The sequence below is a fragment of the Callionymus lyra genome, chromosome 5 (genome assembly GCF_982586985.1).
Source record: "Callionymus lyra chromosome 5, fCalLyr1.hap1.1, whole genome shotgun sequence".
NCBI lineage: Eukaryota > Metazoa > Chordata > Actinopteri > Syngnathiformes > Callionymidae > Callionymus > Callionymus lyra.
In genome coordinates, this window is record NC_141822.1 from 4,674,027 (window position 1) to 4,693,840 (window position 19,814).

The following is a 19,814-nucleotide window of genomic DNA, read 5'->3' on the forward strand; positions in this document are numbered from 1 at the left end:
GAAGAGTTGAAGAGACGAATGAGAAGAGATGAAGAGACGAGTGAGAAAAGACGAAGAGATGAAGACACGAAGAGACGAGTGAGAAAAGACGAAGGGACGAGTGAGAAAAGACGAAGAGACGAGTGAGAAAAGACGTAGAGAAGAGTGAGAAAAGACGAAGAGACAAGTGAGAAGAGACGAGTGAGAAAAGACGAAGACACGAAGACATGAAGACACGAAAAGACGAAGAGACGAAGGGATGGAGAGACGAAGGGAGGAGGGACTGAAGGAATCCCAGTCACTCCCACACAAACACCCACAGAGAGCAGGTGTTCACACACACACACACACACACACACACACACTCCAGTCTTGACACGACGTCAGGTAAGTGATCGAACCACACAGACTATCAACTCTTTATTTATCAAATGACTTTTGACTTTAAATCTAAAACCACAAACAAAAATGTAAGCTTTGCCCCTCAGTGGTGTTAGCGTAACCTTTAGCTAATAGTTAGCTAATAAGCTAACTACTCTTTTTTTGTTATTATTATTTTAAGAAACTTGACATCTGAGATTCAAGTTTGAGTTCAAGAACCACAAGAAAACTTTGTTAGAGACACAACATATTTTAAGTTGCATTCTTATAAAAAAGAAGGTAAAAAAAAACGTTGACTTCATTTTCAGCCTGTAAACGATTCATGGATCGTTGACCCGCGACAAACTCACTGAAGGTGTTAGTGATTAAGAAGTAACTTCTGTAAGTGCTTGAGGATTGTTAGTGTAGAAGGAAGAAGTACGTTTTAGCTACATGCTACATTAGCAACCTTGTTAGCTGCATGCTACAAAAGCAACCTTGTTAGCTGCATGCTACAATAGCAACCTTGTTAGCTGCATGCTACATTAGCAACCTTGTTAGCTGCATGCTACAAAAGCAACCTTGTTAGCTGCATGCTACAATAGCAACCTTGTTAGCTGCATGCTACATTAGCAACCTTGTTAGCTGCATGCTACAAAAGCAACCTTGTTAGCTGCATGCTACAATAGCAACCTTGTTAGCTGCATGCTACATTAGCAACCTTGTTAGCTGCATGCTACATTAGCAACCTTGTTAGCTGCATGCTACAAAAGCAACCTTGTTAGCTGCAAGCTACAATAGCAACCTTGTTAGCTGCATGCTACATTAGCAACCTTGTTAGCTGCATGCTACAAAAGCAACCTTGTTAGCTGCATGCTACAATAGCAACCTTGTTAGCTGCATGCTACATTAGCAACCTTGTAAGCTGCATGCTACATTATCAACCTTGCTAGCTGCATGCTACATTAGCAACCTCATTAGCTGCATGCTACATAACCAACCTTGTTAGCTACATGCACCATTGGCAACCTTGTTAGCTTCTTGCTACATTAGCAACCTTGTTAGCTTCTTGCTACATGAGTATCCTTGTTAGCTGCATGCTACATTATCAACCTTGTGAGCTGCATGCTACATTAGCAGCCTTGTTAACGGCATGCTACATTGGCAACCTTGTTAGCTTCTTGCTACATGAGTAACCTTGTTAGCTGCATGCTACATTAGCAAGCTCGTTAACTGCATGCTACAATATCAACCTTGTTAGCTGCATGCTACATTAGCAACTTCGTTAGCTGCATCCTACATTATCAACCTTGTTAGCTGTATGCAACATTGGCAACCTTGTTAGCCTCTTGCTACATTAGCAACCTTGTTAGCTGTATGCAACATTGGCAACCTTGTTAGCTGCATTCTATATTAGTATCCTTGTTAGCTGTATGCTACATTATCAACCTTGTTAACTGCATGCTACATCAATATTGTTAGCTGCATGCTACATTAGCAACCTTGTCGGCTGCATGCTACATTATCAACCTTGTTAGCTGCATGCTACGTTATCAACCTTTTGAGCTGCATGCTACATTAGCAACCTTGTTAACGGCATGCTACATTAGCAACCTTGTTAACTGCATGCTACATTATCAACCTTGTGAGCTGCATGCTACATTAGCAACCTTGTTAACTGCATGCTACATTGGCAACCTTGTTAGCTTCTTGCTACATGAGTATCCTTGTTAGCTGCATGCTACATTAGCAAGCTCGTTAACTGCATGCTACAATATCAACCTTGTTAGCTGCATGCTACATTAGCAACCTCGTTAGCTGCATGCTACATTATCAACCTTGTTAGCTGTATGCAACATTGGCAACCTTGTTAGCCTCTTGCTACATTAGCAACCTTGTTAGCTGTATGCAACATTGGCAACCTTGTTAGCTGCATTCTATATTAGTATCCTTGTTAGCTGTATGCTACATTATCAACCTTGTTAACTGCATGCTACATCAATATTGTTAGCTGCATGCTACATTAGCAACCTTGTCAGCTGCATGCTACATTATCAACCTTGTTAGCTGCATGCTACATTATCAACCTTGTGAGCTGCATGCTACATTAGCAACCTTGTTAACGGCATGCTACATTAGCAACCTTGTTAACTGCATGCTACATTATCAACCTTGTGAGCTGCATGCTACATTAGCAACCTTGTTAACTGCATGCTACATTGGCAACCTTGTTAGCTTCTTGCTACATGAGTATCCTTGTTAGCTGCATGCTACATTAGCAAGCTCGTTAACTGCATGCTACAATATCAACCTTATTAGCTGCATGCTACATTAGCAACCTCGTTAGCTGCATGCTACATTAGCAACCTTGTTAGCTGTATGCAACATTGGCAACCTTGTTAGCCTCTTGCTACATTAGCAACCTTGTTAGCTGTATGCAACATTGGCAACCTTGTTAGCTGCATTCTATATTAGTATCCTTGTTAGCTGTATGCTACATTATCAACCTTGTTAACTGCATGCTACATCAATATTGTTAGCTGCATGCTACATTAGCAACCTTGTCGGCTGCATGCTACATTATCAACCTTGTTAGCTGCATGCTACATTATCAACCTTGTGAGCTGCATGCTACATTAGCAACCTTGTTAACGGCATGCTACATTAGCAACCTTGTTAACTGCATGCTACATTATCAACCTTGTGAGCTGCATGCTACATTAGCAACCTTGTTAACTGCATGCTACATTGGCAACCTTGTTAACTGCATGCTACATTATCAACCTTCTTAGCAGCATGCTACATTATCAACCTTGTAAGCTGCATGCTACATTATCAACCTTCTTAGCTGCATGCTACATTAGCAACCTTGTTAACTGCATGCTACATTGGCAACCTTGTTAACTGCATGCTACAATATCAACCTTATTAGCTGCATGCTACATTAGCAACCTCGTTAGCTGCATGCTACATTAGCAACCTTGTTAGCTGTATGCAACATTGGCAACCTTGTTAGCCTCTTGCTACATTAGCAACCTTGTTAGCTGTATGCAACATTGGCAACCTTGTTATAGAAATTCTATATTAGTATCCTTGTTAGCTGTATGCTACATTATCAACCTTGTTAACTGCATGCTACATCAATATTGTTAGCTGCATGCTACATTAGCAACCTTGTCGGCTGCATGCTACATTATCAACCTTGTTAGCTGCATGCTACATTATCAACCTTGTGAGCTGCATGCTACATTAGCAACCTTGTTAACGGCATGCTACATTAGCAACCTTGTTAACTGCATGCTACATTATCAACCTTGTGAGCTGCATGCTACATTATCAACCTTCTTAGCGGCATGCTACATTATCAACCTTGTAAGCTGCATGCTACATTAGCAACCTTCTTAGTCTTGTTTTAGCTTGTTTTAGCTTGTTTATATATATATATATATATATATATATATGTGTGTGACAGTAACGTCAAAGTAATGTCAAAGTAAAAGTATCATAGTCACCAATTATTAGTACTTAAAAGTAATAAGTAACAGAACGTGTTTGTCTCTGCAGTACTCTTCTTGTTTTGATACTTCATGAAGAAACAAAGCCAACATGAGCGGAAAAGGTTGTCAACTGCTGGCGACTCCATCGAGCGCGTCTCCGTCTCTGAGCCTGATCCATCGCTCCAAGTCCTTGAGGATACCCATGTCTTCCCCCCAACGCCCTCAGCAGAGCCCCTCACTCGTCACGGGCGGCGGGATGATGGCGGGAAAACAGCCGGACCACCACAGCGCGATGTCTGCTCTGAGTCTCCACAGGACGTTGATGAAGGACAGGAAACATGGAGTCAAGCCTCGGCAGCAGGTTCCTCTTCCACCTCCGGTGACCAGCAGGTCCAGTCAGACCGGGGTTCGAACCGACAACTTCAGAGGTAACAGGGAGTAGATCTCGTGGATCTCAGGGTTAATGAAGTCTTAACAGTGCTGTTTAAAAGTTTCAAATTAAATCCGTATGTTTTGATATTCATTGATCATTAAACCACACCAGGATCACATGAGCAGAAGTGTCTGAAGCAGGCGATAGATTAACACGCCTGAAGGTACCGGAGATAAACTGAAAGAACATGAGTATTACTATGTTTGCTACTATTATTATCATTATTACCACTAAATGTTGGGATCATAGTGTTGTCGGACAATTCATCTTTATATTGAATTTCAAAGGCTCGGGAAAATGTGTTTTTTTTATTATTAGAAATATTATCTCAAACTATATTTTTGAAAAATTACTTTCTGGATACATTGAAAGTTTGTATTTTTGTTTCATTTTATAAATTTAACTTGAATTTGAATATTTCAGTATTTTTATTTTTATTTTTTTAAATGTTGGTATAATACTGACAGCATGATGGAAAGTTTGATCCAGTTGCTCGGTGCTCTGTTGGTAATGTCTGGAACTATTGTAACAATATATTTTTTATATTGAATGAAGTATTTTGAATTTCTAGAATTAAAATATTAAACACATAAAATCAATCATTTTAAAACATTTTTATGTTTAGTTAAATTATGTATATAGTATATTATTATTATTATTATTAAATGAAAAAACTCAATCTTGAATATTTATGTATGTATATATATATATATATTTATATCTACCACATTTATATATATCACATACTGTATATATATATATAATTATTTAACTTAAATTTAACATAATTTGGCTAAAAGGACAAAGTAAACCATTATAAACTAAAAATGCTAATAAAGCAAAACAACCCCAATAGCTCATTGAAATATTATTATTAACATTTATTTTTGTTTTTTGGTTGGAAATCTGTGTTTATTTGATTTAAAAAAAAAACTATTTTGCAGGGAAAAGTGTAAGGATTTTTATTTAAGCTCAATATTTTAAGTTTAAATGTTTTTATAATGTTATATGAAGGTAGATGTTCTGGTGTGAAGGACAACATTTGGAGAAAAGTATATCAGTGTCATCGGAATATTGAATGAATGTAATGTTGAAACGTTCGATTTTTTCTTTTATTTAAATTAATACTTTGTTTCTTTAAAGTTTGGATCTTATTTAATCAAGTCATTTAATGTGTATTTATAGCGATAGAAATTGTTTGTGTTTTCTTCTAAATAGTAAATAAATGGATTACACATATACACACATACAGATATTTAAAGTCTAAATTAAAAAATTAAAAAATAAATGTCCTTAGTTTCATATTTAAAAAAGTCGCCTCCTTTTAAATTCAATATAAAAACATTGTAAAAATAATGCTCTGTGATTGGCTGAAAGTTAGATCAACATTTAATTCAATCGTTCAATATTCTGATCGCACTGATATACAAAACTTTTCGCAAGATCTTTCAAATTAACAAAATTAGAGTGAAATCACAAAAAAATGTCGGATTCTGGTTCCTTAACAGTTCTTATTGTTCCAGGTTCAACGGGGTCAAAACCTGTCATTGAAGTTTTCGGCCAGACCGCCGGTACAAACGCGACTGATGATCCCACAACCAATCTCACTCATCAACCACAGACCGCCCCTTACGGTGCGATGGCACCCACTGCCGATGCGAGGTACCCTTCTTTAGTCTCTCCTACGGCGCGGCGAGGATAATATTTCAACGTGTTTCAGATCCTTGCTCTCCAGGGAGTCCCTGGCATCGACCACGCTCAGTCTTTTCGACACCCAGTCGGTGCTGAGCAGCAAGCAAGACTGGCCGTTCGGCTACCGCATCCTCCCTCCGCTGGGGCTTCCGTCCGGCTCCGCCCAGGTCGGCGAGGGATGCGACCCCCTGGGCTTCCCTCCCCCGACGGCCATGTCCGGGACCACGGCGTCGGGCGGGACGCCCGCCTCGCTGCCGTCCTACCTGTTTGCGGGCGACGCCGGAAGCCCTGGTCGCAGCCGCGCGAAGAAAAGAGCCCTTTCGGTTTCCCCTTTGTCGGACGTGATGGGGGTGGACTTCAACTCCATAATACGCACGTCGCCCACCTCGCTCGTGGCGTACATCAACGGCGCTCACCGTTCTCCGGCTCCCCAGCCCACAACTGCCACCCAATCCGAAGGGTACGGCCACTGCCCGGGTGTGAAGGGCAGCTACTTCCCTCAACACCACCACCAAGTGTCCACCCGAGGGGTGGCCCAGCTGGAGGAGATGCTGGAAGAAGAAGGCGGTCTGGAATCCCAGATGGCAAACATGATGGTGGAGCAGCAGCATCTTCCCGGTGACCGAAGCCAACGAGGGACGTTGGAGACGAGCGGCCACACCAGGGTCCTGCCGCCCGTGCCCATGACCACGATCGACGAAACTTCTACGCCATCGGGTAATCCGCCTCCCTACCACTCGCATCCGCACGTCTACGTCACCAGATGCCACGGCAGGACCCTTCCTCAAGATCCGACCCAGCAGCATCCGGTCCACGCGAGGCACGGACTCCACTTCCTGCCGCGGGTGCCGATGCTGGAGGAAGAAGAAGGGGAGCCGGACGACTACGAGGGCCACTGCTGCAGGTGGCTGGACTGCAGCGCCGCTTACGACCAAAAGGAGGAGCTGGTCAGGCACATAGAGAAGCTCCACGTGGACCAGAGGAAGGTGGAGGATTTTACCTGCTACTGGACCGACTGCCCCCGCAAACGTAGGCCCTTCAACGCTCGGTACAAGCTCCTCATCCACATGAGGGTCCACTCGGGAGAAAAGCCCAACAAGTGCACGGTACTCCTTTTTTTTTTGCCTCTCTGTACTTGATTTATAAACAAGTGTCCCCTTTAGGAAACCTCTATACCTCCTTGTGCTTCGACTCAAATGATGTCAGTTTCATAAGAGCTATGGTGCCATGTTGGGATCAAATCGTTTCCAATACTTCGTCAGTCACGATACCGAACATGTTGGACCAACAGGTTTTTGGAACAAGACTCCCTGAAGCAGTTGGTTTTTTAGCCACAGATTATAAAATTAAGGAATCGATGTTTTTTTTATGGCTGTAAAGAGAAACTTTTTCTCTAACGTTTGAAAACCGACGATGGATTTTGCCAGATATAGGACTTTATTCTGCTGGAGTCGTCGTTATGTTTATCGTACAAAACTGTTTTTTTTAATAGGAAGTTAAATACATTCTAAGTTTTAGGGATTTTGCAACACGAAAAAATATCCAGTAAATTGTTTTGAAAGTAAACTTGCATTTGATGATAACCATAGTTTAACACAAGAGTGAAAGTTTATATGATCATGGATGTGAGTATTTTACACACAACCTGCAGATATTTAAACTAAAGTGTGTATGTTTGTGTGTGTTGTTGTGATGTGTGACTCTATTGTATCATCAGTGTGTGTGTTGTTGTGATGTGTGACTCTATTGTATCATCAGTGTGTGTGTGTTGTTGTGATGTGTGACTCTATTCTGTCATCAGTGTGTGTGTGTGTTTTTGTGATGTGTGAATCTATTGTATCATTAGTGTGTGTGTGTTGTTGTGATGTGTGACTCTATTGTATCATCAGTGTGTGTGTTGTTGTGATGTGTGACTCTATTGTATCATCAGTGTGTGTGTTGTTGTGATGTGTGACTCTTTTGTATCATCAGTGTGTGTGTTGTTGTGATGTGTGACTCTATTGTATCATCAGTGTGTGTGTTGTTGTGATGTGTGACTCTTTTGTATCATCAGTGTGTGTGTTGTTGTGATGTGTGACTCTATTGTATCATCAGTGTATGTGTGTTGTTGTGATGTGTGACTCTATTGTATCATCAGTGTGTGTGTGTTGTTGTGATGTGTGACTCTTTTGTATCATCAGTGTGTGTGTTGTTGTGATGTGTGACTCTTTTGTATCATCAGTGTGTGTGTTGTTGTGATGTGTGACTCTATTGTATCATCAGTGTGTGTGTGTTGTTGTGATGTGTGACTCTTTTGTATCATCAGTGTGTGTGTTGTTGTGATGTGTGACTCTATTGTATCATCAGTGTGTGTGTGTTGTTGTGATGTGTGACTCTATTGTATCATCAGTGTGTGTGTGTTGTTGTGATGTGTGACTCTTTTGTATCATCAGTGTGTGTGTGTTGTTGTGATGTGTGACTCTATTGTATCATCAGTGTGTGTGTGTTGTTGTGATGTGTGACTCTATTGTATCATCAGTGCGTGTGTGTTGTTGTGATGTGTGACTCTATTGTATCATCAGTGTGTGTTTGTACAAAACTCTTTTTAATGATATATTGACATTAGAAAAATGATCTTAAGCTCCTCCCACTGAAAACACTTTGTTGTTGTGGAGATTAATTCTTGTTGACCATAACCACACCCACTCTGCTGTCATTGGTCAGGCGTGGAGGTTTGTCACCGCGCGTCATCAATCCCGGAAGTCTCCTCCTCCAAGCGTCTCGTTGTATAAACAAAGCGTGATTACAGCTGGAGGAGTGAAGCCATTATTACGTCATAATTGACTCTCGTAACCTCTTGTTCGTCCAGATTTCAGAGCAACTTTATAAAGTAATAAAGTGTAAAACATGGTCATGATGAGAAGTTACTGCGTCTTGAAGAACATTCACTACATGACACCAGAGTTCACCTCAAATAATAACACGTTTGGTTGTTTTTTAGTTGTATTTTAAGGGAGTCAGACTTTCTTAAAGAGTATTTTCTAAAACTACAACTACAGGTCGATGAAGTTAATAACTTAAGCTCTGACCGTATCATCAGCTCTTCTTGACCTACATTCTCATCGAAGCTCTCGATCAACGGCTGCTCGTCCAGGAATAGACGAGTCTCTTCGTTCAAGTCCATCATTAACCACAAGCATTCCTGCGCTCGACCTTTTGTTCCAAAAGACTTACTTATTAGCGGCGTCTGGTTGCTAGGAGGCCCGTCTCAGCACCGCGGTTCTGTGTGACGACTCAAAATAGAACCGTGGAGTTCAAGCGTGAAAAACACTCTCAAGAAAAACATGAGCTGAGAAGATGAAAGTTCAACCTCTGCTCACTAACAACACAACGGATTTATGTTTTACAGGATTTATATGTGTTTAGCACCAGAGAACAGTTAGAAATAGACGTTATTTTCATTTCAGGGAAGTAAATAAAAAACACTGTGATCTAAAGTAAATTTTCTAAATTCACTGTTTGTTTTTTTCACAAACATATTTAGTTAAATATAAATTATTTTGAGGATTTTAAACGAACAAATATTGAATCTTTAACATTTTCTTTAATTATTGGAATTACAATATAAAACTGTGTAAAAAAACATAAATTCTTAATTGAAAAGTTGAATTCGTTTTGATTTAAGGATTAAATGTAAATGTAAATATTTTTAATTTATATTTAAAGAGTTTATTTGCAGTTTTGAATAAAACAAACAATTAATTTGAATATTTCAAATTTTTTATAACCTTTTAATTTCTATATTTTCTAGTGGCATTTTTTTTTACCAACTTTTTATATCGGATTTAATTAAATAATTAAAAATTATAATAAATATTGGAATAATATCAAGATCTATGTTTAAAAATATTTATATTGAAAGGTTGTATTTGTTTTTTGGATTCATTATTTTATTTTATTTTTTTAATATTAATTTGTAGCATCATAAATTCAATATTTAAAAAATACCTTAAATTAAAAAAATATTAAATTAACAACGTTTAATATTGAATAATTGGAATTACAATATTAAGCTTTTCATGTAAATAAAAAACCCCAAAAACATTAATTTTTAAATGATTTCGACGTTTTATCATTTTAAAATATCAACTATTTAATAAAGATATTATTAAATTAAATTATTTAAAAATATATATATATTTAAATGTTTTTTTTAGTTTAATCCTTGAATTAAAAGTTTGGAATATTTAAACTTTTTTTTTTTATTTGTCGCATTTTAAATTAAATACAAAATGTTGATAAAATAAAGACTACGGATGAAAAAAAATGAAACGCTTATGTTTGAATAATTTAAATATTAAAATTAAAAATATACGCTTAAAAAAGGGAATAGTTGTTGAAAAATGTAATATTTCTATATAGAAATTATTCAATTAAATAATTTAAAAGAATTATAATCCATAAAAAATGAAAAGTTTCCACCACTGAATATTGTGAGTATATACTATAGTACTATAGTGTTTCTGCAACAACCTGGTCTCATATAGAGTTTGTGTTCGACTCCTTCACAGGATTATTTTTAGCAATATTGTGTAAAATCACATCATGATTCAAAGTGAAACACAGACTTTAACGATGAATATTTCTATCAGGTCGTGCTGATGGTCTTTCATGTCGTCGCTCATTAACCAGTTGATCCTAAACCAGTGACAACAATGGTCTCAGACAACAACAGTTGAATGATTAGCATCAGGACAATAACGAAGGCTCAGGTCTCGCAGCAACACGACAGGCTCAGACTTGCTGTCGCTGCGTCACCTGTTGACCAGGATTGAACACTTGAAGCCTCGACTCCCTCGACCTGTTTGAGGTTCAAATCATCTGCAGCCTGTCACTCAATTATGATTGATGGACCGGATTACGTGTGTTTTCTTTTTTCTTTCTTTTCATCAAATGTGGACGACGTGAGACTGTTCGGCTGTGAGTTACTGTCAGAGTTTGAACTTCTTTTGTGACCGAAACACTTCAGTAGTTCAGAGATTAATGCTTCGTTTTCAACGACATGTGTCAGTACATAGATGTCAATCATGTCATCAACACTTGATCATGTTTATGTGATCAATGCAGGAAAAATACATGTTTTACCAGAGATGTTTTGTGGTCCTGCGGTGGGTTCACGGGCATGAATATATACATATATATATGTGTATATATATATATATATATATATATATATATATATATATATATATATATATATATATATATATATATATATATATACATATATATATGTGTATATATATATATATATATATATATATATATATATATATAGATAATGTGTTTCTTTTAACTGTACTTAATATTTTGAGTAGCAAAACCCAAACCTTTGTTTTCACCAACTCCAACTTAATCTACAATTTGGCTGAAACTATTTCACTGAGGACGAGAGGATACAGTGAGTCCAGCAGCTATTAAAGCTGATGTTTGGACATATTTTGGTTTGAAAACAAATGAAAACAGTGACGACTTCGTCAAGAGTGATGTGGTCTGTAAATACTACAACACCAGAGTCAAGTACTGGACAATACTACACATATATACTTGTTACTACACTATCACAACACCAGAGTCAAGTACTGGACAATACTACACATATATACTTGTTACTACACTATCACAACACCAGAGTCAAGTACTGTACAATACTACACATATATACTTGTTACTACACTATCACAACACCAGAGTCAAGTACTGGACAATACTACACATATATACTTGTTACTACACTATCACAACACCAGAGTCAAGTACTGTACAATACTACACATATATACTTGTTACTACACTATCACAACACCAGAGTCAAGTACTGGACAATACTACACATATATACTTGTTACTACACTATCACAACATCAGAGTCAAGTACTGGACAATACTACACATATATACTTGTTACTACACTATCACAACACCAGAGTCAAGTACTCGACAATACTACACATATATACTTGTTACTACACTATCACAACACCGGAGTCAAGTACTGGACAATACTACACATATATACTTGTTACTACACTATCACAACACCAGAGTCAAGTACTGGACAATACTACACATATATACTTGTTACTACACTATCACAACACCAGAGTCAAGTACTGGACAATACTACACATATATACTTGTTACTACACTATCACAACACCAGAGTCAAGTACTGGACAATACTACACATATATACTTATTACTACACAATCACAAAAGCAGAGTCAAGTACTCGACAATACTATACATATATACTTGTTACTACACTATCACAACACCAGAGTCAAGTACTCGACAATACTACACATATATACTTGTTACTACACTATCACAACACCAGAGTCAAGTACTCGACAATACTACACATATATACTTGTTACTACACTATCACAACACCAGAGTCAAGTACTGGACAATACTACACATATATACTTGTTACTACACTATCACAACACCAGAGTCAAGTACTTGACAATACTACACATATATACTTGTTACTACACTATCACAACACCAGAGTCAAGTACTGGACAATACTACACATATATACTTGTTACTACACTATCACAACACCATAGTCAAGTACTCAACAATAGAACACATACGTCCTTGTTACTAAACTATCACAACACCAGAGTCAAGTACTGGACAATACTACACATATATACTTGTTACTACACTATCACAACACCAGAGTCAAGTACTCGACAATACTACACATATATCCTTGTTACTACACTATCACAACACCAGAGTCAAGTACTGGACAATACTACACATATATACTTGTTACTACACTATCACAACACCAGAGTCAAGTACTGGACAATACTACACATATATACTTGTTACTACACTATCACAACACCAGAGTCAAGTACTGGACAATACTACACATATATACTTGTTACTACACTATCACAACACCAGAGTCAAGTACTGGACAATACTACACATATATACTTGTTACTACACTATCACAACACCAGAGTCAAGTACTGGACAATACTACACATATATATACTTGTTACTACACTATCACAACACCAGAGTCAAGTACTGGACAATACTACACATATATATACTTGTTACTACACTATCACAACACCAGAGTCAAGTACTGGACAATACTACACATATATACTTGTTACTACACTATCACAACACCAGAGTCAAGTACTGGACAATACTACACATATATACTTGTTACTACACTATCACAACAACAGAGTCAAGCACTGGACAATACTGCACATATATACTTGTTACTACACTATCACAACACCAGAGTCAAGTACTGGACAATACTACACATATATACTTGTTACTACACTATCACAACACCAGAGTCAAGTACTTGACAATACTACACATATATACTTGTTACTACACTATCACAACACCAGAGTCAAGTACTCGACAATACTACACATATATACTTGTTACTACACTATCACAACACCAGAGTCAAGTACTCTACAATACTACACATATATACTTGTTACTACACTATCACAAAACCAGAGTCAAGTACTCGACAATACTACACATATATACTTGTTACAACACTATCACAACACCAGAGTCAAGTACTCGACAATACTACACATATATCCTTGTTACTACACTATCACAACACCAGAGTCAAGTACTGGACAATACTACACATATATACTTGTTACTACACTATCACAACACCAGAGTCAAGTACTCGACAATACTATACATATATACTTGTTACTACACTATCACAACACCAGAGTCAAGTACTGGACAATACTACACATATATACTTGTTACTACACTATCACAACACCAGAGTCAAGTACTGGACAATACTACACATATATACTTGTTACTACACTATCACAACACCAGAGTCAAGTACTGGACAATACTACACATATATACTTGTTACTACACTATCACAACACCAGAGTCAAGTACTGGACAATACTACACATATATACTTATTACTACACAATCACAAAAGCAGAGTCAAGTACTCGACAATACTATACATATATACTTGTTACTACACTATCACAACACCAGAGTCAAGTACTCGACAATACTACACATATATACTTGTTACTACACTATCACAACACCAGAGTCAAGTACTCGACAATACTACACATATATACTTGTTACTACACTATCACAACACCAGAGTCAAGTACTGGACAATACTACACATATATACTTGTTACTACACTATCACAACACCAGAGTCAAGTACTTGACAATACTACACATAAATACTTGTTACTACACTATCACAACACCAGAGTCAAGTACTGGACAATACTACACATATATACTTGTTACTACACTATCACAACACCATAGTCAAGTACTCAACAATAGAACACATACGTCCTTGTTACTAAACTATCACAACACCAGAGTCAAGTACTGGACAATACTACACATATATACTTGTTACTACACTATCACAACACCAGAGTCAAGTACTCGACAATACTACACATATATCCTTGTTACTACACTATCACAACACCAGAGTCAAGTACTGGACAATACTACACATATATACTTGTTACTACACTATCACAACACCAGAGTCAAGTACTGGACAATACTACACATATATACTTGTTACTACACTATCACAACACCAGAGTCAAGTACTGGACAATACTACACATATATACTTGTTACTACACTATCACAACACCAGAGTCAAGTACTGGACAATACTACACATATATACTTGTTACTACACTATCACAACACCAGAGTCAAGTACTGGACAATACTACACATATATATACTTGTTACTACACTATCACAACACCAGAGTCAAGTACTGGACAATACTACACATATATATACTTGTTACTACACTATCACAACACCAGAGTCAAGTACTCGACAATACTACACATATATACTTGTTACTACACTATCACAACACCAGAGTCAAGTACTGGACAATACTACACATATATACTTGTTACTACACTATCACAACACCAGAGTCAAGTACTGGACAATACTACACATATATACTTATTACTACACAATCACAAAAGCAGAGTCAAGTACTCGACAATACTATACATATATACTTGTTACTACACTATCACAACACCAGAGTCAAGTACTCGACAATACTACACATATATACTTGTTACTACACTATCACAACACCAGAGTCAAGTACTCGACAATACTACACATATATACTTGTTACTACACTATCACAACACCAGAGTCAAGTACTGGACAATACTACACATATATACTTGTTACTACACTATCACAACACCAGAGTCAAGTACTTGACAATACTACACATATATACTTGTTACTACACTATCACAACACCAGAGTCAAGTACTGGACAATACTACACATATATACTTGTTACTACACTATCACAACACCATAGTCAAGTACTCAACAATAGAACACATACGTCCTTGTTACTAAACTATCACAACACCAGAGTCAAGTACTGGACAATACTACACATATATACTTGTTACTACACTATCACAACACCAGAGTCAAGTACTCGACAATACTACACATATATCCTTGTTACTACACTATCACAACACCAGAGTCAAGTACTGGACAATACTACACATATATACTTGTTACTACACTATCACAACACCAGAGTCAAGTACTGGACAATACTACACATATATACTTGTTACTACACTATCACAACACCAGAGTCAAGTACTGGACAATACTACACATATATACTTGTTACTACACTATCACAACACCAGAGTCAAGTACTGGACAATACTACACATATATACTTGTTACTACACTATCACAACACCAGAGTCAAGTACTGGACAATACTACACATATATATACTTGTTACTACACTATCACAACACCAGAGTCAAGTACTGGACAATACTACACATATATATACTTGTTACTACACTATCACAACACCAGAGTCAAGTACTGGACAATACTACACATATATACTTGTTACTACACTATCACAACACCAGAGTCAAGTACTGGACAATACTACACATATATACTTGTTACTACACTATCACAACACCAGAGTCAAGTACTGGACAATACTACACATATATACTTGTTACTACACTATCACAACACCATAGTCAAGTACTCAACAATAGAACACATACGTCCTTGTTACTAAACTATCACAACACCAGAGTCAAGTACTGGACAATACTACACATATATACTTGTTACTACACTATCACAACACCAGAGTCAAGTACTGGACAATACTACACATATATACTTGTTACTACACTATCACAACAACAGAGTCAAGCACTGGACAATACTGCACATATATACTTGTTACTACACTATCACAACACCAGAGTCAAGTACTGGGCAATACTACACATATATACTTGTTACTACACTATCACAACACCAGAGTCAAGTACTTGACAATACTACACATATATACTTGTTACTACACTATCACAACACCAGAGTCAAGTACTCGACAATACTACACATATATACTTGTTACTACACTATCACAACACCAGAGTCAAGTACTCTACAATACTACACATATATACTTGTTACTACACTATCACAAAACCAGAGTCAAGTACTCGACAATACTACACATATATACTTGTTACAACACTATCACAACACCAGAGTCAAGTACTCGACAATACTACACATATATCCTTGTTACTACACTATCACAACACCAGAGTCAAGTACTGGACAATACTACACATATATACTTGTTACTACACTATCACAACACCAGAGTCAAGTACTCGACAATACTATACATATATACTTGTTACTACACTATCACAACACCAGAGTCAAGTACTGGACAATACTACACATATATACTTGTTACTACACTATCACAACACCAGAGTCAAGTACTGGACAATACTACACATATATACTTGTTACTACACTATCACAACACCAGAGTCAAGTACTGGACAATACTACACATATATACTTGTTACTACACTATCACAACACCAGAGTCAAGTACTGGACAATACTACACATATATACTTATTACTACACAATCACAAAAGCAGAGTCAAGTACTCGACAATACTATACATATATACTTGTTACTACACTATCACAACACCAGAGTCAAGTACTCGACAATACTACACATATATACTTGTTACTACACTATCACAACACCAGAGTCAAGTACTCGACAATACTACACATATATACTTGTTACTACACTATCACAACACCAGAGTCAAGTACTGGACAATACTACACATATATACTTGTTACTACACTATCACAACACCAGAGTCAAGTACTTGACAATACTACACATATATACTTGTTACTACACTATCACAACACCAGAGTCAAGTACTGGACAATACTACACATATATACTTGTTACTACACTATCACAACACCATAGTCAAGTACTCAACAATAGAACACATACGTCCTTGTTACTAAACTATCACAACACCAGAGTCAAGTACTGGACAATACTACACATATATACTTGTTACTACACTATCACAACACCAGAGTCAAGTACTCGACAATACTACACATATATCCTTGTTACTACACTATCACAACACCAGAGTCAAGTACTGGACAATACTACACATATATACTTGTTACTACACTATCACAACACCAGAGTCAAGTACTGGACAATACTACACATATATACTTGTTACTACACTATCACAACACCAGAGTCAAGTACTGGACAATACTACACATATATACTTGTTACTACACTATCACAACACCAGAGTCAAGTACTGGACAATACTACACATATATACTTGTTACTACACTATCACAACACCAGAGTCAAGTACTGGACAATACTACACATATATATACTTGTTACTACACTATCACAACACCAGAGTCAAGTACTGGACAATACTACACATATATATACTTGTTACTACACTATCACAACACCAGAGTCAAGTACTGGACAATACTACACATATATACTTGTTACTACACTATCACAACACCAGAGTCAAGTACTGGACAATACTACACATATATACTTGTTACTACACTATCACAACACCAGAGTCAAGTACTGGACAATACTACACATATATACTTATTACTACACAATCACAAAAGCAGAGTCAAGTACTCGACAATACTATACATATATACTTGTTACTACACTATCACAACACCAGAGTCAAGTACTCGACAATACTACACATATATACTTGTTACTACACTATCACAACACCAGAGTCAAGTACTCGACAATACTACACATATATACTTGTTACTACACTATCACAACACCAGAGTCAAGTACTGGACAATACTACACATATATACTTGTTACTACACTATCACAACACCAGAGTCAAGTACTTGACAATACTACACATATATACTTGTTACTACACTATCACAACACCAGAGTCAAGTACTGGACAATACTACACATATATACTTGTTACTACACTATCACAACACCATAGTCAAGTACTCAACAATAGAACACATACGTCCTTGTTACTAAACTATCACAACACCAGAGTCAAGTACTGGACAATACTACACATATATACTTGTTACTACACTATCACAACACCAGAGTCAAGTACTCGACAATACTACACATATATCCTTGTTACTACACTATCACAACACCAGAGTCAAGTACTGGACAATACTACACATATATACTTGTTACTACACTATCACAACACCAGAGTCAAGTACTGGACAATACTACACATATATACTTGTTACTACACTATCACAACACCAGAGTCAAGTACTGGACAATACTACACATATATACTTGTTACTACACTATCACAACACCAGAGTCAAGTACTGGACAATACTACACATATATATACTTGTTACTACACTATCACAACACCAGAGTCAAGTACTGGACAATACTACACATATATACTTGTTACTACACTATCACAACACCAGAGTCAAGTACTGGACAATACTACACATATATACTTGTTACTACACTATCACAACAACAGAGTCAAGCACTGGACAATACTGCACATATATACTTGTTACTACACTATCACAACACCAGAGTCAAGTACTGGACAATACTACACATATATACTTGTTACTACACTATCACAACACCAGAGTCAAGTACTTGACAATACTACACATATATACTTGTTACTACACTATCACAACACCAGAGTCAAGTACTCGACAATACTACACATATATACTTGTTACTACACTATCACAACACCAGAGTCAAGTACTCTACAATACTACACATATATACTTGTTACTACACTATCACAAAACCAGAGTCAAGTACTCGACAATACTACACATATATACTTGTTACAACACTATCACAACACCAGAGTCAAGTACTCGACAATACTACACATATATCCTTGTTACTACACTATCACAACACCAGAGTCAAGTACTGGACAATACTACACATATATACTTGTTACTACACTATCACAACACCAGAGTCAAGTACTCGACAATACTATACATATATACTTGTTACTACACTATCACAACACCAGAGTCAAGTACTGGACAATACTACACATATATACTTGTTACTACACTATCACAACACCAGAGTCAAGTACTGGACAATACTACACATATATACTTGTTACTACACTATCACAACACCAGAGTCAAGTACTGGACAATACTACACATATATACTTGTTACTACACTATCACAACACCAGAGTCAAGTACTGGACAATACTACACATATATACTTATTACTACACAATCACAAAAGCAGAGTCAAGTACTCGACAATACTA

The 19,814-nt window shown here is 37.0% G+C and overlaps 1 protein-coding gene across 3 annotated transcripts in view; it reads left to right on the forward strand.

Annotated features, from left to right (window-relative positions):
- Window positions 1-313: 313 nt before the first annotated feature.
- Window positions 314-19,814, forward strand: part of LOC148079089 (uncharacterized) — a 38,386-nt gene continuing 18,885 nt past the window's right edge. For all 3 annotated transcript variants that reach the window (XM_087790572.1, XM_087790573.1, XM_087790574.1), the window contains exons 1-4: window positions 314-366; window positions 3,904-4,264; window positions 5,793-5,931; window positions 5,990-7,067. In XM_087790572.1, the coding sequence (XP_087646698.1) occupies window positions 3,946-4,264; window positions 5,793-5,931; window positions 5,990-7,067 (1,536 nt within the window). In that variant the 5' untranslated portion in view covers window positions 314-366; window positions 3,904-3,945. The remainder of the gene's footprint in view (window positions 367-3,903; window positions 4,265-5,792; window positions 5,932-5,989; window positions 7,068-19,814) is intronic.